Below are 25,430 nucleotides of genomic sequence, written 5' to 3'. Positions count from 1 at the left end.
GTTTTGAGTTTTTTTTTATTTTTTTTTAAGATGCGCTCACCTCTAATTCTCTCCACACCGAGTCCTGGTTACACCTGTCCCACGCCATCCAGCCACTGAATGACGGTCCGAAAAAGAAAAAAAAAAGGAAAAAACAAAAAAAAAAGGAGAAAGAAATCAAGTAAAAAAGAAATCCACACACGCTTCCCACTCGCTCTCACACAGGCAACTGCTGCCCCTCGCCGAGAATGAACCGAGGGCACCTGTCTTACAACTGCTTTCCATCACATGACAAAGCTATTAAAAGTAGGCAGGGGAGTGACTCCGCGTCCACACTACTCCGCCAGTGACGCGCACCGAGCAGGCGGGGTCTGCCTGCGCACATAGTAAAATCCTTTCCATGCACTGCAAAAAAATATAACATGTCTATTTCTATCCATCCTATAAATCTATCTACACATGAATCCGTGCATCTATCTCACATATGTTGGAAGGAAATTACACATTCTTCATTTAGGTTTCTGGAAAAACATTCATGTTACATTTTATTCCAATTATGGACTTAAAATCTTTTAGAGATAGATTTCTTAGAGGATCAGGATTTGAGTTTGAATTCAGGCTTATGATCTGATCTTTGTTGGGATTCGGCCACAGATTGAATCTTGAATATTCTGTTGTTGTATTAATCAAAGTATAAAATGCCAGGAATGCAAACATCCAGGATTAACGTTCTTTCTCTTTTTTGTCGCACAGTCACTGCCTCCATGGATACCAATCGCATTTTAAGTTTAAAAAGTGTGACTCCAGGTCTATGCACTTCTTTTATATTTAATCAATCTATCAGACGGTTGCTTTCAATAGACGTCTCATTCATCTATTAGCTCGGTTGTGACTGTATCTTAAAATGCCAGCGTCCTGCGTCTAGAATATCAAAGAAGGTAATTCATCCTTTTGCAAAGTATTTCTTTGTCCATTCAGAGGCAATAAAAAGGACAGGTGGCAGTATCAACCGTGTATACAGTGTCAACAGGACGTGTATAGGCAACACTACCTTGGCAAAATGAAAACAAAAGCTTTGTGGACATTTCAAACAAGAGTGGTTTTGTCTGTTGGGTGGAGTGACAGGCACACAGCCGCAGGAATTCTCTTTCTTTTTCTAAATGTTATTCTCTTTCCCTAATCACCCCTTTAACACCATTGTATATATATGTATAAACACCATTACAGAATGTCAATTACAGTGACACGGTTGTGTTAGATTTATAATGAATAAAAAGCACTTGTAAAAGTGACAGCACAATTTTTCTTATCTTTTTAGAGCTTATTTTAGGGGAAAACTACTCTACCCACAATACATATCTACAATAAGAAACTTATTCAATGGAAAATGTTAACCCCAACCTAAATTTTCGTCTTGTAAGCCTATAAAGTCTGCCTGAGCGTGTGAGGAGCAATTGTCTCTGTAAATTTGTGACCCACGTTAACACGAAACTGCACAGAAACCTGTAAAGAAAGGTTTTGTTACAGGAAATGTAACTTGTACAGCCTGTGTAGCCATGCAAGTGTAATGCCCTGTGGTGTGTGTGTGTGCAGCAAGACGTTGTATGCTCGTGAGTATCCGAGGCCATTTGTACCACTCAATCCATACATCTGCCTCCCCGCGCGTGCCCAGAGATCCTACCCAGAAGCCACGACGAAACCCGATCGGAGCAGGTGGTGTGTGCAGTGACCTCACAGAGCCCAGATGGACCAGTACTACAGAGACTGTAATAAAGGGGCGACGTGGGAGCGACACGGAGCTCTGCGGCGGCTGCGGAGATAAAACGACGACTGGGGGATGAAATGCAAACGTGAAGTTAAAAAACAGCCTCTCTGGTGTTTATTTATTCAACAGATGTAAGAATTTGCAGGTACAGTAGCTGCTGTTGGGGGAGATCTTTCACAACTTAAGTATTAGCACTATAATGAACACAGCAGTGTTTTTTTTTTTTAAAGTGAAAAGAACAAGAAAGAAAATAAAATCTTGGCCAGAGATACCTGCTAGTAAATGATATTTCTCTCTTTCCTGAAGCGGCATGTGAGTCACAGTCAAAAGCCTTATCTGATTGTACTCTTCATGCCAATTAAGACAACGGAAGCTAAATATAGATATAACATTACGATTTCCTTTCTTGAATGGCCTTTGATTCCTCTTTTTCTGCAAACGCGCTCATGCTACGGGCTGGATATTCATGTGTGTATGCAGTGGCTGAGATTTGTAGATATAGGAATCATTTGAAAAGGAGGAAAAAAGGGGGGGGGGGGGTTTACAGCTGTACAGGTAATCTATGAAATGCCTCAGCTTTTGTTTCAGTTGCAGAGAGATGATAATGAACGGGGTAAGACGTGTGGGGTAGGCCGTCACACGCTGTTGCTGAATGAGGAATAGGTGGCGTTTAGTAGCCCACATCAGAGGAGATATTTAGGCCAGCCAGGAGGAAGGGGAGGGGGCTGACATCGCCGTGCGTTCGATCATTCCGCTTCCGAGAATGGCCTCGGGTCCCGCTTTCACACTGCCCCTGCATTACTCGCTCTTATAGATATCACCTCTCAAGGGGACTGAATCTATAGGATGTGAGTGTGAAAAGTTGCTCACACCCGTTTGATGCACAGCACATTTTGGCGTTTGATGGACCCTCCCTCCGGGGGGGCTTCGGACGCCGTGAACAGCGGGGCCTCACCTTGCAGACAATCATGGATGGAGGGCTAGAGGAAGTTAACGTATGACTCAATCAAATCCAAAATAATTTAAAAGGCTACCGCTGGTTAATCGTTAAATGGTTCACGTGTCAAAAATGACGTGTCGGCTGCTCTGCGAGGAGCACGCCCGGTCTCACGTGCAGACGAACGACTACTGCACTTGCTAGAATCGGGGGGCCGTGCTGCTGGCAGTTCTCAGAAAGCAAAGAGCCTTAATGATTAAACAATTTCTCCCAAGGGTTCGCTGACAAGTGGAGTTCTCAAAGACAAAATGGCAAAATGGGGCTAATCCACAGATAATTATCTTTGTGTGAATATTTAACGTGGCCTGACTCATGCTACAGAGTCTCCCATTTGCATCGCTGGTGTTAGACTGAGTGTGACATGAGCGTTTTCTGTTAAGAGCTGGATTTGTATCGACCCCGTAGTGGTAATTACGGTTACATATTTTAATCTGACATAATCTTTTATTTTGAACTGTCTTCTTTTTTTTTTTGCGGTCCATTCACACTTAAGTGGCCGTGTTTTCTTTTTTTTCCCAGTGAATTGTGTCAGCGGCCCTCTGAGAGCGGTGCTGCCGCACAGTGTGGGGGGATGATTCATATCACTTTGTTGCATGTCATTGCTCCCAACAGAATCTATCCTAGCATCTGGCCATTTTAATACATGGTGGCTGGATTCATAAGAATTAATTGAGGGCAGAGGTAAAACAGAGTGCCGCATCTATTCATGTATTGTTTCGGGGCGGTTCAAAGGCGGCTTATGCTTCGTGCTCTTGCCTCATTTGACGTGCTCGTGGATCTTTGGCGCATGGGTCATTTTTCCACCCGATAAGTCATATTGTTTTCGCCTTATTAGGGGACAAAGGAGGAAGTGGTCACATTTCACAATCGTCAAATGCTCTACAATAACATAGGATGTAATGCCATACAGAACTGGCCACAGGAAATGTAAATGGATACACAGCGCAAATAAAACGCTTCTGATGTGGTGTCAAATGATCACAGGAGGTTGCTCTAAGAGTGAGTTTAACAAACTCATTCACATATTCTTAACATTTAACATCATTTCACATTTTTTAATTCTTTATTTTCCGTACATCTCACACAAGGGCCAAACATTTATGTGGCCTCCTTAGACTCCAAACTCATTCATAATAAGCAACAAGATAAACAGTGTGACGCCACAAATTATAACTGTGCTCGCCCTTTGACTTACAGCAAAGCGAGTGCATTCTTCCCTTGTGAAGATTTTACATCCCCTCTGTTTGTAGTGCCCTTCAGAGAGCCCGCTGCCTTTTTGCCCTGCATGCGAGCGTGTAATCCTTTCCATCAATGAACTCCACTGTGTCATTTAGCCACTCTCAGGATGGCGGCTACTTTCCCTGCAGAGAGTCCGGCCCACATTATTAAGGCAAATGGCACAGAGAGGCTCGGGCCAGTTAGCCATGGCTGAGCCTTGGAAATGAAAATAGCATCAGTCCCACGCAGGGGCTGGTAAACACAAAAAAGGAGCCTGGGGCGCAGCGCAGGACGGTTCCACCCTCCCCTCCCCTTCTTCGGCTGTGCCGCAGACGAATAATATCATGGTCACATGGTGATGTGTGGTGGAGTCTCCCATAGGAGCCCTGTGTTGTCGGGTTGTTATTTGGCTTGTTTAAAATCACCAGCGAGTCATGCAAGATGCATGTGGAAGGTGGTGGCAGAGAGAAAGAGGGTGCACCATGTGCGCGGGCCTTGTGTGTAATGCGTCTCAGTGTAGTATCGAGCTAAACTAGCGCTCTGGGCAGGGACTTGTGAGGCACTTTGTGTTTTGCTTGGGTATGGCACTCACAAGGAATATTAAAATTTATGGACCATGAGGGTTTGGGTGCCAAACACACTGACATAAACAAGACGTGCGCGCCGCCTGTGCTTAAAAATGCTACAAACCCAAACTTTGAAATTGCTGTAAAATTCCAACAGATGCCACATGCCCGGCGATGTAACTAGAGGAAATGAGATGCACTTGTGTGGAGGAGATAGTAAAAAATCTTTTACTGAAAACGCACAGGAAACTAGTGCTTGTTGTCATGGCCCATATATGCAGGGAGGCACTTTTCCAGATTTTATGTAAACTTTAAACTCAGTGAGTCAAACGCCATGGCCTGTAAAACACAATGATGATGATGAAAAACATTACAGGAAGTACCTCTTCCTGAGATCGTGTTCGGATTGTGAGCTGGATGTTTACATACATGCAACAAAATTCATGTTTTGGACCCGAACATCGAGCAGCAGCAGGAGTCGAAATGTGAAAAATACATTAATGATATCTCATCACTGGCTACGGGCAAATGTAGGTGCATCTTTTCTGCAAACGGCAAAAAGCTCCTGTGAGTCACGACGAGGGCCCAGAGCACAACAGATGTTGCTTGATTTCTAAAATAATAAGAGAGGCACGGGGGTGAATACCTTGACAGCGCGGTCCTTATGTACTCTTTGCGCTGGAGGAGCGCCAGGGAAGAATTGGGTCAGCTGAAGTGCACTGTGCCTTGTGGAACTCCGAGTTAAAACAGCATCAGGGGAGGGAGGAGGGGCGGAGGTGGGACGGTGTTGGTGATACATAGGTAGAAATTTCTGGAGCAGCACGACCAGTTTTTTTTTCTTAGCTCTCTCTCTCTCTCTCTTTTACTCTTGTATCATGGAAACACGAGCAGAAACGTTACACCCCTGAGTCCAGACTGCAGCCTAATTATTTTGAGCAATGAAAAGAGAAGGTAAAAGGGGAATGAGAAGGGGGGGAGAGAAAAAATGCATGTGAAATGCAATTCTTTCATACAGCCTGCATACGGGGTGTATAACCATAAGCCTGAAAAAATCCTTACGGCACAATAAAACTGATTGTATCATCACCTTTTTTTTTCCCCTTACAGGGTGCATTTCTACTAGTCTTCCCTTCACCTCCTAAAAGGAGCATGTACTGCTGGAGAACACAGTGACGGGAGGAGAAAAAAAAAAGAAAGGCAGAGCAGGGATGAGAGGGAAGAGAGGAGGCACAGTCAATACCCATTTTTGCCAAGGCAGCCTGGTGAAAAAGAGCAAAGAGACAAAAGGAGCAGATGGATGGAGATGGAGCTAATGCTGAGTGAGAGTGTGACAGGGAGTAACAAAAGCAAGAGGGAGTGAGCCACTGAGAGAGATAGAAAAGAGTTGGACAAAGACAGGGCATGAATTGGAGGCAGATATGGAAAGAGGGGAGGAAGGTGGAAGCTAAGTACAAGGAGGACTGATTGGGGACAGGAAATGTGCGCTTCAACAAAGGGTCAGGCCGCGGGGAGGACGAGGAACCACCTCGCCGCGCTCCACACCCGCTCCATCTCTCGTGTGAAGATAAAGCACCCGTTCGCCGGGGCTGCGAGTCCCCGCTGAACTCCCAGCACCGGTCCTACCGCGTCCACTATCTCTGTGTTAATCTAACAGTTACCACATTCCCCTTTCCACGCTAATTCCGGTCACGGTCTGAGATCTTCCTGCTTACGATGGGTATCTCACACGTGCTACGTATTCATTTACAGGAAGGTTTAGATTTTCACACACTGACAAACACACACACACACACACACACACACACAGATCCTTCCACTGCCAACATGACCTTATTGCCCCACCGCATGACTGTCTCGTTTTGGAAATAAAATTGTGGTGCACCTCTCTCTCCCTTGTTAGCGATATTAAATTGGAGGAGATAATGAGATGCGGATTTGAAGATGACAGAAAATAATTGGTTTTGATGTGTGTAAAATCTGGATTTTAACTGGACATGATATTCAAATGACTTGGCAGCTGTCCATCAAATGTAAACGTGTGTGTAAGCACATTGCAGATTGCGCTAAGCAACAACGTTGGCTTTTCCTCATGAGTAGGCAGTCTCAGTGTATTCTTGGCAACTATAGCTTTTTTTTTTTTTTGTTAGTTTTTTCCAGTCAGATGTTGCCACGCCTGCGGCCCGTTTCCACTTGTCTGGAAATAATAAATGATTTCCATTCCTGCTTTTACATGATATCCGACCATCAGCAGTTGAAATCAGAATCCACTGTCATTCAGTCAGTCAACCCTATGCTGCCCCTGCAGCCTTCTCCTTGACCCTCCCATAATCCCTTGTTGTGGTGCTCTGCGTCCACCGGGACTGTCATCGCCGCCACAATAAACAGGATTAATCAGAGCTGGCATTGGGCACTTTGGTCCAGATGACGCGTGTAATTAAGGAGTAATTGGCATGTCATCTGTACATGAGGAAATATGACATGCGCGAGCCAGATGTACTAATTGTGCCGCCCTGCAACAAGCAGCGCTCAAACAACTGTGTCCTCAAAGGCTTTTTGTTTTTTCATTCCGAAGAATAACTTCCTTTGCACTGCTGACACTCCCGCTTTCTGTAACATCTTTATTCACCTTGAAAACTCCTCACATTTTAATCCGGCCGCTTATTCCTTTATTTACATGCTAATATACTTAAACGCTAATTTGCTAACTTATTCATTTATTTACATGCTAACCCACTTACTGCCACTCGCATTCAGCAACTTGTTCATTTATCCACATCCAGGATGACGCTGTTACTTTATTGAGTGTTTATTTATGCACGTAGGAAGAGACTTATGTTCTTGCCATCTTAATTAAGCGGCCCCTCTCTTTTCAGCACACACAAAAGGATGGGTTTATGCTGCTCAATATATACTGTAGCTGCACACAATGGGAGATGGCTGAGATGCCCTTTCGTGTTTGGGGTCACACTGGCTTCAACAATAGGCCTGAACTGCCCTTATCTCTCCTTGTAAACGTGAAGCTCCAGGATAAGTCCGAGCCCGATTTCATGGCTCATGTGGGAGATGTTAGGATGGAGCATAACTGAGCGGAGAATTTTCTTATTTGCTTCTGCACCTTGTATTTCCTCAGTTGTTAGGGAAGTCGGTAATAAAAGAGAAGTCCACCGCCAGGCGTTGGGCGGATGCTCCATCTAAGATCCCGTGAAACACAGCAATGACACACGCTTATTTATCATTATTTCATATCTGTATCTGCAGCCATTCGTCAGAAGAAACGCTATTTTGAATTAGAGGCAACATTAGGTATGAAAAGCTCGGTCTGCCTCTTCTCTACAAAATTCAGTTAGGATTATTAAAGGCACGTCAAAGCAAATTAATGTTATGGCTCATGCGTGTTTCTGAGAGAGTTTTAAAGATACACAAACGAACAAATAAAAGTTTGGGCTGAAACCGGGCATAGTCCTGCTTCCAGGAGGGGCGAGCTTGGCAGGGAGTGGGGTCAGTGATGCACTTGGCTGGTAACCTCAGATAGCTGCTGGCTAATTTGCAGCATGCCCCCAATTGCAACAGAGAGCCGAGAGCCATGCTGAGGGGGAGAGAGTGCGGCCATAACGGCAAAGCAAATGGCTCATAGAGATATCCCAGTTGTTTTTCATCACATCAATTTCACGCCTGTGCCGCCAGTTTTTCAGAAATGTGACAAGATGGAGACAGGGAGGGGAGGAAAAAAAGAGAAATAGGGGGAAAAAAGGATAAAGGAGATAGTGAAAAGGACGAAAACATTGAGCTCGGAGATACATAGGGCAGGCAATGTTAATCTCAAGGCCCGCTCCTGGTGCGAGTGATTGCTGTCATAGCTGTCTCACAAACAAACAAATGAGAATATCTCTAAAGCTAATATCGTCACTGACAATGTTGCTCAACCACTTCTCAATTTACTGATGCAACACGGGAGTTCTTCTGGCAATGTCGTTCACTCTCCCTGGTATGTTTGCAAAGAATTGCATTTGTTTTTACTGCATTGAAGCCTTGGAATGTGAATTCAAACTTGCAGCTTGTCAGTGTGGCATCCCAGAAGCACAGGTGACGGTCGGGCTGCTTGGCACTGAAGTCCAAATGTTTTCCTGGAATCTTCCACAGGGGCTGCGTGTGAGCAAATGTCCGGACATTTTCTGGAACTTTTCCGACCAGTCCAAAGAAAGATGTGCAGAAAATGTCTGAATGATTCACAGCGAGGTGAAAGTCACAGAGCAGCGTGTTGATGACTCTCCTAACACACAAAGCACGTGTAACTGGAGGGATACAAAATATCTCAGGATGAAAAAAAGGTGTGACGTCAGCTTGGAAAGACAACAACATGAGAGAGCTTGTGGTTATAAGGGCCGACGCTGGTGTCGGTGCTGTCACCAAAAACACAGAGGAATTTCTGGGACAGGTCCTGCATTAACGACCCCAGTGCCTCGACTTGATGTTCCGGACATTTTCCCGTTGTTGTGAACTCATCTGACTGGGACAATCTCTTGCTGCATTCTTAAAATGTGAATGGAAAACTCCGGGAAATGTCCAGAGCCAGTTTTCCAGACATTTTCTGGAGTTCACGTCTGAAAACAGCTTCAGTGTTAATCCAATCACCAGTGAGTTCTCTTCCTCAGTAGTGCTCTTTGGTACCTTCATCTTCTTTTTGACACAAAAGCTTCCATTACCTCTATACTCAGTACTGCGTATGAGTCACTCCTCTGAGGAAAAGTACCCCCGCTCAAAAAAAACACTTAATTCTACCAGGTGTTGATGTTCTAACCAGGTTTTATCTCTGGTACAAACACGTCTGTTTATACAAGCAGATATTAAACCTGACAATTGCTTTATGGTTTCCTGACCAAACACATTTTACAGCAGTTTGCATAATTTCCCCTCTTTCATCAGTTCGAAACTGTGACAAGAAACGTTGAGCGCCGCTATGACTCATCAGCAAAGCATCAACCAGAGATAGTGGCACATTCAGGACCTCTGCAACTGTGGGGTTGTGCAATTATTAAAGTGAATGTGCAACTGCGGTGGCAAATTTACACCAAAGAACAGAAAGTTCTTAATTTTGCGTAACTGCAGGATATATTTGGTTTATATGTGTAAGACTCATTCACTGCAGATAAACAGCAGGAAGTCCAGGCCTAATAAAAACTCCCTCTTCTCACTGAGCGCCTGATGGAGCTCGTGCTTGGGAGGGGAACAGTCAACAAGACTCCAACTCATTGGACAATCTTCCATCCAACATAATTAATGACAGTGCATTTTTAATTACCCCTGTGCGGCGGTAGGCACTACAGCTTTTGTTTATTGAGCCCCACTGATACCCATATTAACAAAGTTAGGTTAATGATAGAGGTATTTTACTTAATAGCATTTTTATTACTCCCGCTAAGAATGAAGCAATTAATTAACAATGGGTGAATTAAGTTCCTCTCCTGTAATGGCCTACCAACACAGGACATCATTACCAATCGTCAAAATAATTCATAAACCAAGGAGTCAGGTGGCAGGACAGCAGTGGGGAAAAAAAGATGAATATTCCCTAAATGCATACGCCTGAGTTTTCATTTTAGGATGGAATAAATTAGGGATATGGTCCGTCGGCGCCGCTGGATCAAAGATGCAATGCGCTAAGTCGCAGATTTCACGTAGGTGTCTGGCAAAAAGAAAAAACCCAGAGAGAGAAAGTTTTGCCGCACACGATGAGCAGGTGAGTGTTATTTGAATAGATAAAGAAGTGAATTAAAAGATACACAGATAAATGAGGGAACAACTAAAAGAGAAGGAGCGATGGGGAAGTGACGGAGAGGAGTGATGTTCAAGAAATGACATCGAATAATGGACCTCAAAGACATATATGAAAGCACCTAATCTTTTAAGCTCGCATTTGAAGGTAATCTTCCATTAAAGAATACTAGCTATTTCTTTGTGGAGGAGAAATGCAAAGACAGCAGAACTGATGGGGGACTACTGGTGTGACTTTGAATAGAGGTAAAGACCGAAATGGCAAAAGGTGCAATTTCTCCAGCGCCGGACTTCTGTGGTAAATTCTTTTATTCTAAAAGAACTACTAAAACAGAGGCTGCTGAGAAATATAATCCCCCACCCCCAACCTCCCAATGCCCAACACACACACATGCAACAAAGAGGGAGAGATTAAAGCATTAATTCGGTGAGAGGGAATAGGATCCCGGCATAAATTTAGAGTGAATGTTTGGGGTTATCTTCTCTGCTGACTGCCGTTCCTACTCTGTGTACTCCATTGCACTCTGCATGCAAATGTAAATCAGGGTCACACCCTGTATCCTGTTACATATCAGGCTGTAAACTCTTGTTTTTCTTTGATAAGCTCTGTTTATATGTGTGTGTGTGTGTTCACAGTTACAACAGGTGCACCTCTGTGTGTGAACGTGGAAATATACCAAACCATCCATGTGCATCGTGCTCTTTCTGTACGTGCGTACATTTATATGGCCTGGTGTGTCTGTAAATGTGGGTGTTTACATCTCAGTGCATTTCAAGCTGCACTGCTCGCCTGCAAAATCGCACCAAACAGGGAGTCGTGTTTGTTTGCTCGTCATTGCTGGGTGGGATGTACTTTACTGGGCACACCGGTATTCTCCTGGCGTCACAGTGGATACCAGCTGGCGGGCACTGGGGCGCCGCGACGCATCGTGCCAGTGTCACAAACGAAGGGGAAAGTGTGCCTCATCATATAGAAAAGTAGTCTGGCAGCCTCCAGTCCTCATTAAAAATGCACTAACGCTGAACGCTCCCATTAATCTAAGCATGCTGTATTTAGTGAGGGTAGCCTTGTGTACAGTCTATAAAACACGGCAATTAAAGCAGGTACTTTTGGCTTCCTCAAGGCCCAGCCAAGCATAAAGGGCCAGAAATGTGAAAAAGAAATCCTGCAGTCGCTATACGTGAGAAGAGCCAGGATGTAGTCCATAGCTCTAAGATAGATATGGAACTGGAAGATGATTTTATCTTGCTCCTGCCTGATAATAGAAAGAAAGTCTGTTAATGTTCTATCACCTCCATTGCAGATAATCATCTCTGAGGTATCAATCTCTATCCAAGATATCACTCTAATATAGACAAGAAAATGAGGATTTCATAGTAGAAACACGTCTTTAACCTAACATGTGGAGGTAAAACGCCACTGGGATACTCCAGGAGTGAAAAAATTGGAGAAAATGCAACGCAAACGATCCATGCCACAGAGTTCATGTTGCTTATTTAGGTTGTTTGCATTGTGTTAACATGCTTGTCAGAGCAGTGCAAGGTGGAGGACGTTTGGCATCTGTCATGACATAATTATGACTCCTGGATAAACTTCTTATAGCAGTGGGGTTCAAGGATGAGAGGCTAGTCATGACTGCGTGCTTTCAACTGACACCCGAGTAGGTTACAGTGTGCAGGGATCACATGTGCAGATTTGATGATGGCTCAAAGGGACAGAATAGCTTGCATTGTATCGTCCCATAGCAACAACCTTTTCTTTCCTATTTCTAATGACTAAAACTTGGACACACGCACACATACATGCACACATGTATATATATATATATATATTTATACACTTATACATATGTGTGTGTGTGTGTGTTTGGTTTGGGGTTTTAATGCACCTGCCTTCAAAAGAAGGCCAGGCTATCAGCGACTTAAAGCTGGGGTCTGAGGTTTGAAAGTAACCTCCTCTGTATTTCTTCTGTATAGTATTGGATGGTGAGGTTTGTAGTTAAAAGTACTTATTAGGAGCATCATTCCAAAGGGACGGCACGGTGCTAGTTAGCACCCTGCAAGAAAGTTCCCGGTTGGAATCCCAAAGCCAGGGCCTTTGCATGTTCTCCCTCTGTCTGTGTGGGTTTTCTCAGGAGACGCCATCTTCCTCCCACAATCCAACGGCATGCAGATTGGGTTGGGGCAGATTGAGTTGGAGATTGATCACAGGTGTGAACGTGAGTGTAATAGTTGTTTGTCTCTGTAGGTCAGCACTGTGATCTGCTGACGACCTGTCCAGGGTGTACCCCACCCTGTGTTCCCTAGGATTGAATCCTCGAAGGATAAGTGGTATAGATGACGGATGGATCATTCCTAAAACTGCAGTCAGAGGGGGGTGTGGATCGATATTGCACGAGCATTGTTGCATCACGTGACGGTGGTCATATAAGAATGACTTATATGCAATTATTTCCTCGTGTGCATGCCAAGCCACAAGGGATAAAAGCATTAGCTACATAAATGGATAATGAGGCCATGCTCATTATTAAAGGATACACTGTCCATAAAGTAGCATTAGAGTCCAAAGAGGAGAAAGAACAGATGAACAGATGTATCAGGGAGACAGCCCCCCCCTCCCCACATACAAAGTGAAATCACTCTAGAGACTTCAGTCCATGTTGGAGAGGCTCCCATATAAACAGGTGGGAGTTACTCTGTCACCGTGTGCTCTTGTGAGTCATTTTATGAGCGAGGCAGGCTTGGCTACGTAAAGCTGTCAACATTTCCATACCCTAATAATAATTACCCTCGATTTACCCTCTGCCCCGCAGGCAGCTGGAGTAAACAGGGCAAGGATATAACCACCTCCATGCTAAAATGTGATTTCTCATCAGGAGGTGGCCACATGGTAAGCGAGATAAATCATTTTCTATATGTATGAGAACTACGGCGAGTGCAAGATAAGAAGTCAACTCGGTCCACTGTTGTTTACAAGGTTCCCTTTTTATGAATTTTATTTATAGTGGATCTGACCTTGAATAAGATTAGCGAGTCAACAACATGAATTCACTAAGTTGCATTCACTGATAAGACCGCACTGCAGAGTTGTTTCATAATAAATATCTTCAGCGGGTAATGAGAGCAGGACACAATTAGGTTTAACAGTGAAACTGTAAAGTGCAACTACTGTATAATGACTAATAGCAGTGTGGTTTTAATGGCTGCTCCTGCTGCTGCCATGCACTAATTCAAAAATTATTATTTGGTTCCTTTTCTTTCCTGAATGGAGGCGCACGCCATCTACTTTGGGAACACTAAGCGTGGTATCACTGAGAGGCAACTCAAGTAGCCAATTATCACCGAAGCTGTAGTAATTTGAAGACGAGTCCATGCAGTCCCCGACATTTCAACGGCTTTCATGGTTTAGGCATCAACAGACTCTTCCTCTCTAAACTCCTGGTTCAGCTTCTTTAAGTGCTTCTATAAAAACTGACCATGTAACTACCCATATGGCTGAAGCTGCAAACGAAACAACAGACACTTCAAACCCTTTCAGAGCTTCGACTGGAACTGATGCTTTAACCGCTTCAGGGCCTCAAATTCATCTCCCATTTAACATCTCACTTGCTGAGGAAACATTTTCAGACTTTTAATTTTTCACTCTGAATGTTTTTCCAATCGATGAAAAAGAGACTTTTCAACCCTGACAACAACTGGCATTTAAGTTCTCAGCTATAAAACTAAATGATACGCAACAAAATTACAGGAGGGCGAGCGCGAACACTGCTTAACATACACTCAATAACACCTAGTGTATTGTAAGCCAAATGAGGTTAAATAAAGAGAAACATGAAACGCTCCTACATCTCAGCCAACCGCCACCTGCATGCGTTGCCCTGCAAGATGTACGAATGAGAAACTGTTGTGTACAATTCTGCAACGTTAAAGGTTCTGTGTTTGGGAATTGAGGCCTGGAAGCATTTGTTAAAGTATGAAAAAGACAATACATATGTCAACGTGTTTTTCCACTGTTCTGTTCTCCAACACTACATCTCCTTGGGGACTGCCAAGCTCAAACCACAACTGTTCCTCAACCATTTTCACATCGAGTTGGCGCAGACTAGGGCAAGGCAATTTGGCTCTCAGGCCATCTATACAGTGCCTCGTCTGGGAATGGATTTAGTGATTCTGATCTTTTTTTTTTGTGCCTATGCTCTTTGTCTCTATTGTCAAGACTCAGGGAAAGAAAGAGAGAGGGAAAGAGAGAGAGGGGGGAAAAAAAACAAGTTTGACCGAAGCCCAGTCAATTATCTCCCAGGTGTTTGACTGAAGTGATTGTAAGCGATCGCGGCAGTTCCCACGAGCCCTGGACTGAGACGGGCTGGAATTAGCCAGGAACAAAACCCAATTCAGCAGAAGTGAAGAAACAGCAGTTTTGAATAAAACCAGGCAGAGAATGCAAAAGAAAAGACTCCCTGCAGAAGATAAAGTCGAATCTTGGCTCCTTTTTTCCCCCTCTATTCCTCCATTCCCCTGTTACACACAGCCTATCATATAGCCTGGTCTTTTAAACAAACTGCGGGGCTGGAATTGTGTCTGTGGTGCTTCCAATACCTTATTGTGTGGAGGTTAATTACTGGCAAGGCATGAGAAAATTACATTCTCAAAATAAAGTATTATGATTGGCCCCTCCACCAGCTATTTTAAGTCATGCATGGGCTTCATGCGAGATAGCTGAGAGACAAGATTTTTAGTCTCGTTCGATATCAAGTAACCTCGTTTCAAGTTCTCTAATAAAGTGACTATTCTGACTTGCAAATTACCTTTCGTTCCCAGGCCCCAAACACCATTTCCTCACGAAGATTAAGTTATAGCCTGTACTTGAGCGCACACGGTGTTGTAATAACACAGGGCACTTTTCTATTGATAGCAGTGAATTTCCTTGTGTCTTTTCACGTCTCTCCCTGAGAGAATTCAGTCATGCTGAAGGGCAGCATTTCTGTACGAGGAAGATACTGTGGAGATTGACATTTAGAAATGGAGGGGGAGGAGAGTACTGGATTTTCGAGCATGACCTGCGGTGGTCTATAAGGTAACATATGTAGGTCTATAGCCAAGTACATTCCTCAAGTCAATTCTTAACCACCGAAGAATGGTTAACCAGGCAAGGACTTTAACTCAGCCTTGGTGAAGAGTCTAAGCAGGAGCCCTCTTAGCTTTGCATTAATCTCATAATGGGAGGATTCAGTTCCCAGGCAATGATTGTGTATTTTCCTCCCTGCTGGAATCGTATTTACTTTCGCCTTCCACATGAGATGGCCACGTCAAGCATGGTTTACGTTCGCTGCACTTTCGCTCGGCTGCTCATGCTGCATGCCAGCTCACACACATCACGGCTAATAAATATGAAGCCCGGGGAGACGGGCTTCGCCTGACACGGCAAGGCTGGAGGTCTCCGCCGAACTGGCAACCCGGAGTCCGAGAGCGCATCATGTGAAAGTTAGCGCTGCTTTTGACTCTGATGAGCATGTAATATGCAAACCGGGTACAACCTCAGGGTCTATGAGACATTTGCCATGGTCAACATCACCCCAACAACCCCCAACACCCACCCAGCACATACTCACATACACATACATGGTGCTCACATCCATACATATCCATTAGTTAGCATTATGTCCTAGCTTTCAACTTTCCTTGACATGTTTCCTTTCATTCATAATAATGCTTATCACTCCTCACTGTGTTTTATCAAACATGGTTGAACCCCCCCACACACAGAGGCAGTCACCCCTATATGTTATGTATTTGGCCTTTTTATAAATTAAAGCAACACAGAAATGCTGCTTTCAAACATTCACTGGACTCTGCAGTTCCTCTGTATTTTCTCCAGAGGAGGTTCATGTGTGAACGCAAAGGTGCAACAGATGCAAAATTGAAAAAGAAAACACACAAATATCTCTGGTGAAAAAGTGGTGACACACGTGGAAATCACCAACAAAGATGTCTAGAGAGTTTGTGGTGGTAAGAGCTGACGATAGTGACGTGGTGCTGTAAACATGATCACGTGATCTCGGCAGCGGAGTTAACACGTCGCTTCCTGCCTCTGCCTGCTGCACCCGGCTGCTCCACCTCTCAACTGAATAATGCAGAGGATTTGATGCTTTTTGTCTGTGCAGAGAACTTCCTGCTGTGTTGTGCATGTGTGAAAGGCAAACTCTGGATAAACTCTGTAGCCAACTCTACGGATTTTACCTGGAGGTCATGTCTGATGATGGCTAAAGAAAAAAAGAGTTCCTGATTCTCAAGGTGGTCTCACACTGAGATATGGAGGACCTCCTAAAAAAAGGGGAATTGAGGATGATTAAAGGTCCACATGTCAAAGGTCAACACCTTCATGGGTTGGTTGTGGTTTGTGAAAGCCTGCGCCACACCTCCACTTCTTGATGAAGTGTCAGATCCTGCAAGAACCAAGTACCCCCCCCCCCACCCCCACCCTAATTACTCTACAATATTCAAAGTGGTCCTTTTCATCAAGCTCATTTGGAGTGTTATCTCCTACCCTCAGCAGTGTCACACCCCACCATCAGTTTTAACACATAGAGAACCTTTATTTGCATAGATTTAAAATTTGCTCTTGATGTATTTTGTAAACATTGGGGTGTATAGACAGTTCTCCCATCCACTCTACCATGGTACATCTAAATGTATCTGCTTGTACTTTTAAAAGAAGCAGTTTTGAGTAAGCAGTGAGTACTAATGCGAGTTTCAGAAACAATAAAAGCTTATGTTTCTCACCAAAACTGCAAATTATGCAGCATAAAACAAATAATTCTTACAGCATGTCCAGGACTAGTGCGGTTCTACAGTGATATACATCGTAGAGAGAATGATCCATCACATGTATTATGTTACAACATGATGTTGTTGCATGTTAATGATAATCCACGGGTCTCTTGTATTTCTTGCTTTCAGTAACACCCCTGGTAATGAGCAGCCATTGCCACTGTCTCAAGTGCGGCATCTGCCAGTGATTGCTTTAGAACGGTGTAGCCAGTTCTTTGACATCAGTGAACTGACAGTCACTCCCACATCCCCGACAAACAAGCAGGCGATGATCTGCTGAGCGCTGGTGAATCGACTGCAAATTACAGAACAACAGACTTTCACTCTCTGTCTATGAGTGACTACGCTGACAGTAACAGTGCACACCGACACCACAGAGACGGATCAGATGTGGTTCCTCTTTAATGCAGTTTCTTTAAATTAAATGTGTGAGACTTCTTCAAGTAACAACTAGAGCAACCAATCTCTTGTAGTTCCTATGATATGTTAACAAAGCTACCAGCCAACAAAGATAAGCACGTTTGCTGTCATGTAAATTATCTGTGACAAATCATGGACGCAATATAATGACAAATAAAAACACACCAGGCAACGCCAAGGGTGTCTGGCGAAAAAATTAAATATTACTAAATAAAGACTATGTTAGATTATCTGGCAAGCAAACACAAATGTGAAATATTAAGGCCAAATATGTGTTAATATGTACCAAGTGTTCAGTTGAGAGAGAATGAAAAGTGGATACTTGATATTGAAGTAATAATATTTGCTCCATTAAAGGAAATGAAACAATCAAAATGAATATAATATGTATCAATATAAAAATAATATTCAACACTTGTATCATTACTTAAATGGACAGCATGTGTCAGATGACGGTGAGCTATGTTGATCTGCATTTATAGCTTTAATTCTGTCAGTTTCATTTCTCTCTTCTGTGTCTGTCAGCCTCTTCAACACCTTCACACAGGCACTTCTAACAACAGACAATATTGACAACTCTTCTGTGACAACAAATGGACAGACTCATCAAACCCACATTAATTTCTATAGAGGCGAGTGTTTACCAGGCGACAAATAGAGATGGAGAAAAAAAAAGGAGCATTAAATAGAAACGGTCTATACTTTGATGCACAGTGGTGGAAATGGAAGCTGGGATCGTGTCAGCGGGCAAGACAGATTGGCAGAGTCGACACTGGCTGAAGCTCATGGCTTTCACAGCCATACCCAAAACCTGTTTGTAACATCTTATTTCCAGCATGTAGCCGGGGGCCACTTCCGAGTGTCTTAGCAGGCTGTGCTCTGCAGCCACACTGGTGTGAACCCCCTGATGACTGGCAGAGTCCTCTGATCTGGCTCCTCACACTCTCGTCCACACCCTGGGGATCAGGGATGAAGGACCCTTTTCTCTGCTCAACCCCATGTCCCCCCCCCTCTCTTCCCTTCTCCCCTTCCGAACATCTCTCGAGCAAGCTCTGTTTTAACAACTGCCTGCTTCCATCACTTAAGTCTTTTTTTCTCTCCCTTCACTGCTCCTCCTCTTGCACTTCCTCCCCCTTTCATCTCATCTTCTTCTTTTTCCTCCCTGCCACTAGCCGTCGAGTGCAGCCAAGGCTTTTGTGTGCAGAGTGGCTCTTTATTGAGTGTCACGCTGGCCGATAATCGCTGTTAGCGGTTATCGCCCCTCCACACCAGGCCCATTAATTAGGCTTAATAGTCGAAGAGGCAACTTTTAAGGATGCGCTTGTACGGCAATAAGGCCCCGGTTATGAGAGGCCACTTGTTTGCATGTGACTTCTGTGTGTGTTGTTGTTAAGGCTCGTGTGCACGCACGGTTGTTACAGTGATTGTCTGTTTGTGTGTTTGTCGGCTTGGCTAATCAGAGGGAGCCAATTGTAACTGACATGTCTGTGGTTTATCTAGTTGATGATGTGGCGGGTGAACAATGGTGCCAGAAACAATGAGTGGGGGAGCAGTGTCAACCGAGATTACAAACGTCTGAGGAAACAGTGAGAGCCCTCGGGGATGTCAGATCACCATATTGTAGAGCTAATGAGATGGCGACACATTGTACACAAAGGTGTTGTAAAATCCTTTCTCTGTGATGGCCAACGATACACGCTGTGACATTTCCGCAGGGTCATATTGAGGTGACACACAGCGACAAGGTCTTCAGAGTTAACCCGTCTCCTAAAGAATATAAGCCAGGGCTGTCGTTTGAAGCAAATGCTACAGATGGATCTTAGAATGTTCGTCAGATAGGAAAATTGCATTGTCAACTTTCGTGACACAATATGTCGGTTTGTTGCTATTTCGAGCTGGTATAATCTAGGCGTAAACATGTCAGTTTCTCAACATGGGCGACTAATGTGTTCTTTTAAAATTCCCATGCCCAATAAAAGCCGCAGCAGCACGTTTTCTATGAGCAGCTCCAGTGAAATAAACTCCAAATATTTGTGCATGCAATCAAAAGGGGCTTACATCGCAGACAGCACGTCCTCAAACAAATATTGGCAAAAATGTTGGGGAGGGATTTTGTTAATTGATGCTGTCCTCTTCCCCTTTTAATCACATAAGCCCTGGATGAATCTTAGTTTAATTCGCTGATAAAATGCCTCTTTTTCCAGCCGTTCTCCAGTTCGTGCTGAAAGCTGAAGGGATCAGGTCTAATCCAAACTTCCCCCTCCCCAGTCCTTCCCCGACGTCCCCTGGCTGGTCAAGTCTGGGCTGCTCGGGAGGACAGGGGGTGCGAGGAGGAAAACTGGCAAGCGGAGGTGGGGGACTGTTTGTCGGACCTGGTTATTCCGCTCCGTGGATCCCATCAGGCGAGTCGTGACACGTCTCGTCTGAGGCCACGTCCCACCTGAACGCAGTGCAGGCGGTTGGACTCAGCGAAGGGGAAGAGTGTATATAACTGTCTCATCTGGTCACATTCAGTTTGCATCCCAGGAGCAGCTCGTTATATGAAGTCTGACTCTGCCGACGCCTCCCTTTGTGAGTGGTCAGCATACCTCTGCAATGTTTTATCAAATATTCTTTTTGTTTGACTCCACTGTTAAAATAAAACGGTTCAAACTAAGATAAGCTTATCACCCCAAAGGCTTCAAGCTGCAGCTCAATTTCCATTTTTTACTCATGTTCATTCAACATTTTTCTTGTTCTCATTGAATAAACTGTGCACCCTCTACATTTAAAAACATCCAAACCATTTTTAGCCTAGAATAAGAATCTGTCAATTTAAGCAGAACCTTTATCGCAGCCAGTATTTCTCATTTTGGAGCCCTCCGAGCTCCAGTGAGGCTCTGTCTGTGATTCCAGCAGGGAAGCTGTATGCGTTAACAGTTCCACAACTAACTGCTCCGTGATTAGCTTAGAGAGACAATGCAACCCTCTCTCCCCCAACCCCTGAGTCACGAGCCAGTCCATGAGTTTTGTTTGTGCATATATAGACAGATTCAAGAAGAGGACGTATGTGACGGGGTGACAGAAAAGATGCGGGGAGCGGGTGAGGCAGCATCCCATTAAAGAGAGAGAGGAGTTAAAGGGAAGTCTATGGTGGGACGATTTATGCATGTGATCAAGCTGATTTGCATCGTTTTACACCGGCTCTGACAGACATGTAGCACATGTACCAGCAGGCATACCTGACTGTGAACTCGTTCCTATCTTTGTCGAACATTTGAGTGCATGTGTGCCTCTGTGTGTTAGCACGTGTGCTCATATTTATGTCTTTGTTTGTATTTATATTCAGTTGTCTCACCGTGACATCCGGACCACAGCATGAATGCAGCTGATTACAACCGGTGCTAAACTTCTCTCCCACCCGAGCAACCAACACAAGGCCGGTTGTAAACCATGCTTCACATTCTCTGACCCTCACAGTTTGACCCCTCTGCTCCGAGCACAGCTGTCTGCATCATAAACTATATTCCACAGCAGTGTCGTTGCTGTGGAATGATCTTTCTTTAAGATTACAGGGAAGCTTTGTGTTGATTTTCCGACAATAAGCAATAATGTGTGATTTACTTTTTGATGTTTGATAACCTTTGGAGTGTAAAATTGTGATTTTCGTGCAGATATATTTTGGAGAACAGATTATTTTTCCATTAAAATGTTTTCTCACAGTTCACAGTTTGATCTTTAAGGGGTGAGGTCGTACTTTAAGTGTAGAGAAAGATCCCTGATTCACAAGACAAACTCAAATTAAAAGAAACAATGGATCTGAAAAGCCACTTACGACAACATCTAGTTAACATGCGTTTCTCCATTTTGTCCTCCTTTACACTTTCTCTTGCCTCTAATACTCTCATTTGTCACATATTAGATGTCAAGCACAGATGATTACAAGTGTTGTTTTTAAGCTGCGATAATCTCTATTTTGTCAGATGACTTTGTGTTCATAAAATATTGATAAAACAACTCAAGCAGGAGTGCTGCTCGCCTAGTTGACAGGTAGCAGTTATGGGTTGAAAACAAATTGCTGTTTTATACTTGTGCAGTTGTCTTAACAGCAGAAACAAAAAAAACATGTAAATGAGAACAGCTGAACCAGGGGTCGGGGACCTCCGATCTCTGGGCCGCATATGGCTCTCAAGACAATTTGATCTGCATGGCCCCAAAGACAATTCAGACATTAAAAAAAAGATAAAAAATACTCATGACAGCAATTTTTCCTGTGATAAAAACAACAACACAAAATCGAAGACTAAAATGTCCTTCCGGATGGTTTCTTCTGGTTGTGTTTGTGCTGCATGTCAGGTCACGATCAGGGTGAAGGAAACAGGCTTGTAACTGTCATGTATGATCAGTAAAAAGCATCATCAGGACAAGAGAAGAAGATGTCCTGCTTACAACATCTACTTGTGTTTTTTAAGTAAAGGGCAACCAAGTGTGTCTGGTTTACAGGGACAGAGATCGAAAAGTCCCATCTGAAGCCAGCTGAAAACATGCAGCTGAGCAGTTTGGACATATTCACAATGTAACGCAGGCAAAGTTTGTGCTTTGCAAGCTACTAGCTAAGTAAGTATCCATTCATAATAAGCCATCATGTGAAAGTTAGTGTGATAATGTGTTCAATAATTAAGTGGCGTGCTAAGGATTTAATAAAAATATAAAATAGGAACACCTTTGAGCTGAACTGTGAGTTTGATTATATGTAAGATATAGTTTAGGAAATATGCTTATTTGCTGTTTTCATGAATATAACACTTTTATGTTTGTATGGTAAATATGAAAATGCTACCAACAGCAGTGTTAGCTTTCTATAACAACTAGAAACTATAGAGGAAAGACAAATACGTAAAAAAAAACAAAATTTAAAAACAATCATGACTGATTTTTACAGTAGGTTATGTGAGTGACTTTACTGGTCTGCCTGACACCAGTTTGGTATTGATCTTCTCACGTCCCTCTAAGGAAGCAAGTGAGCATATTTCCAAATTTCCAATGGGTGATTATAGTAGGTGACAGAACAGATACACAATGGGTTTGTATATATATATATACCAACAGTATTTTCAGATGTGTGACTGTGTGTGGACACAGAATGCAGCTGTGCGTTTGTGCTCATTTGTATGTGTTGTGTGTGTGGAAGAGGGATGCACAGAAAGTGGTGGTGGGTTCCTGTATGCTATGTCAACACTGCAAATTGGCCACAGCAGCATGTTTCCATGTAAACACACATGCTGTGTTTGACTATATGTGCATATAATTTAGCAACGTGCTCCATTGTCAGGAGGCAGGTTATTATTCTGTGACTTTGGCACTGCTATCGCCGAGTCCACATTCGTTTGCCCACATGACTCCGCACACGAACCTGGGCGGACATGTGAGAGTGCGTGTGTTCCATATTTAAAGGATATGTCTGAGTTAGTGTGTGAGTGTGTGTGTGAATGTGTTCGAATAGAAAAGGTTCAAGTTGACAAACTGCAGACGCCAACACTACTGGAGTGAGAGAGCATGAGAGGGAGAGAGAGAGTGAGGGTGGGCCTGAGCAGAAAGGGTGGGGGGAGAGGAGGAGGTGGGGGTGAAGTGGAGGGGAGGGGTCTAAATCTGTGAGAAAACGTCTAATCCCTGGATTGCTGAAGCTTCGGAAATCCTAGAAATAGATTAGGAGCTTCACTGGCCCAGCCGCCTTTAATAAGGAGGCCCGTTTGGCTCCAAAGTCATGGCACAGCACTTGCATAATGTGCAGAGCCGCCACTTCTTGTAATTATCGTTTCCCCTATTTGGAAAATGATTCAATAAACACTGATCCACGGTGTCCTGCGCATACTGACAAGCTGCAGATGGAACACGCAGAGGCCGCGGTACATGTGCGACACCGGCTCTGCTCCGGCCACTAATCCAAATACAGGAGGAGGATGAGGGGTGCGCTAATCGAATGAGGACTGACCGTATCGACGGGAGGATCTGTGAGCGGTTTCTCTCCAGCCGGGCGGCCACTGAGCCGAGGAGGCTCCCGATACATTTAGAAAGGTCCGCCATCAGATATGAGAAAGTTGCAACGCGACTCTCGACTTTATCTGCTTTCACACATCAGCAAACTTTGGTCCTTTTTTTCTTTCCCCTTTTGGCATTCTCTGCCACCAACGTTGTCGCTGATATCTTTTTCAGAATGAGCGAGCTGCGAGGCCCGCGGTGGGGGTGGGAGCGGGAATAAGTCATCTTCATCTATTTGCCCACAATGGGATTGTATTTTCCCCTCTCCACTGGCTCTGGTGCACGAGACCATATATTTCTGCTTCTCGGCAGGAGGCCCGACACTGTGCAGAGGCAAATGTGTTGAAGTAAGGATTTGATCTGGGCTTGCAAAACAGGAGAAGCAAATTTCCTGATTATGAAAAATGAAGCATGAACACAAAGATGAAGTGATCTCATCGTGAAATCCGGTTTTCCAAAACAGCTCCAGCTATTGCATCTTTTCAGTTTACAGATTAGTCAACTGTGACAGCCGATGAACTTGTGATTTGATGCACACGGCCTTAATAAGTGCATTTGAACATGACATGGACACTTGTTGCATCATGTCATTCTGAAAAAGCCTCGAAAGGGTAAAGGACCAATCAATATGTTCACCTTCTGCTTTTCTTTGACAAGAGGTTACTTTTTTATCTCTGATGTCCAGAAGGTCAGGAAGGAAAAATACAGACTATGGCGAAAGAAGCGATCACAGCAGGTATCATGTCTCTGTACGACGATTTAACGATGGTAAAGCTGTTATTTGTAGGTCAGCAATGCATTTTTCCTGTTCAAGGGTTTCTTTTGTAAATCCGCTGCAGTGAATTATTTTGGGATTCAAAAGTGACCCAATTACTTGTCACCCAAATCCTCACAATCACAAGCAATTAATTCTCATCTATTGACACATCCGAAGCTCCAGTGGACAAGACTCCACCGCCATAATGGACATGTCAAAATGACAAATATTAGCTCTCCTCGCCCTCAATCAATTAAGAAAACTAGTCAATCTCGTCATCAATAGCCCAGATAGTCGATCAAGAGTATCAATGACAGGGTCCATGATCCGCGGCGCTTTGCGGAAATAAGAGATTTCACTCCAGTATAAATAACTGCTGCCCTTCTGTTTTGCTCTCCTGGCTTTGTGCTGTCTCTTTCTTTTTTGCCAAAATGAGGGTAATGTGCTATGAAAGGTATCCCAGATTTCACACCTTCTGGGGCCCTGAGAGATGGAGCGACCAGCTGTCCATATCACAGCGCCCGTGTTCCTGGCTACCCCCGGCCAGAGAGCCACAGGCAGCCAGAGAGGGGGACGTGGAGGGTGCAAGAGGGGGAGAGAGCGGTGGCGAGCCAAGAAAAAAAAAGAAAAAAAGAACCAACTGGATTTTGCCAGGTAGAACAAAACCCCTGTGAAAGAGCGCACATATTTGTTGTGTTTACAGACATATATGTGTGTGTGTGTGCAGGTGTGTGGAGATTTACAGCCAACTTATTGAGTCATGAAAAGTGAAACTCTCCTTCTTGCTCTTTCACACACACGCACACACTTGAGAGGCCAAGATGAGCCAGGACTGCAAAATGCCAGAAAAACAGTGACCTCAGCATCTTGGAAATAGCGTTAAATCTGGCAATATCATGGATCACAACAACTCAGGCGCAGCTTGCAACCATTCTGTGACATTGCCCTCGCTCAAACTGTCCAAAGTAAGATATCCTCTTACTTTCTCTGGCCATGGAACTCTCCCCCACCTGCACCCACACACCAATCTTAAAAGCGGGTGCCATAACACTCGTGTTGTGTACTGCTCTAGGGCGCAATTTTCCATAGACTTGCTCTATATTGCCATTT

At 44.0% G+C, this 25,430-nt stretch overlaps 1 protein-coding gene across 9 annotated transcripts in view; it reads right to left on the bottom strand.

Moving 5' to 3' along the window:
* The window catches only part of ppargc1a (peroxisome proliferator-activated receptor gamma, coactivator 1 alpha), a 249,134-nt gene that overhangs the window by 35,386 nt on the left and 188,318 nt on the right, over positions 1 to 25,430 (bottom strand). For 2 of the 9 annotated variants that reach the window (XM_069518840.1, XM_069518841.1), the window contains exon 1: positions 41 to 283. The exons of 5 other annotated variants lie outside the window; for them this stretch is intronic. In XM_069518840.1, the coding sequence (XP_069374941.1) occupies positions 41 to 88 (48 nt within the window). In that variant the 5' untranslated portion in view covers positions 89 to 283. Of the gene's footprint in view, positions 1 to 40; positions 284 to 25,430 lie in introns of those variants that run through there. 2 more of the 9 variants (XM_069518847.1, XM_069518848.1) reach the window with 1 other exon arrangement.

Source organism: Paralichthys olivaceus, chromosome 22 (genome assembly GCF_024713975.1).
Source record: "Paralichthys olivaceus isolate ysfri-2021 chromosome 22, ASM2471397v2, whole genome shotgun sequence".
Taxonomy (NCBI): domain Eukaryota; kingdom Metazoa; phylum Chordata; class Actinopteri; order Pleuronectiformes; family Paralichthyidae; genus Paralichthys; species Paralichthys olivaceus.
The sequence above is the reverse complement of the archived record's forward strand: the minus strand, read 5'-3'. Positions and strand labels throughout refer to the sequence as shown.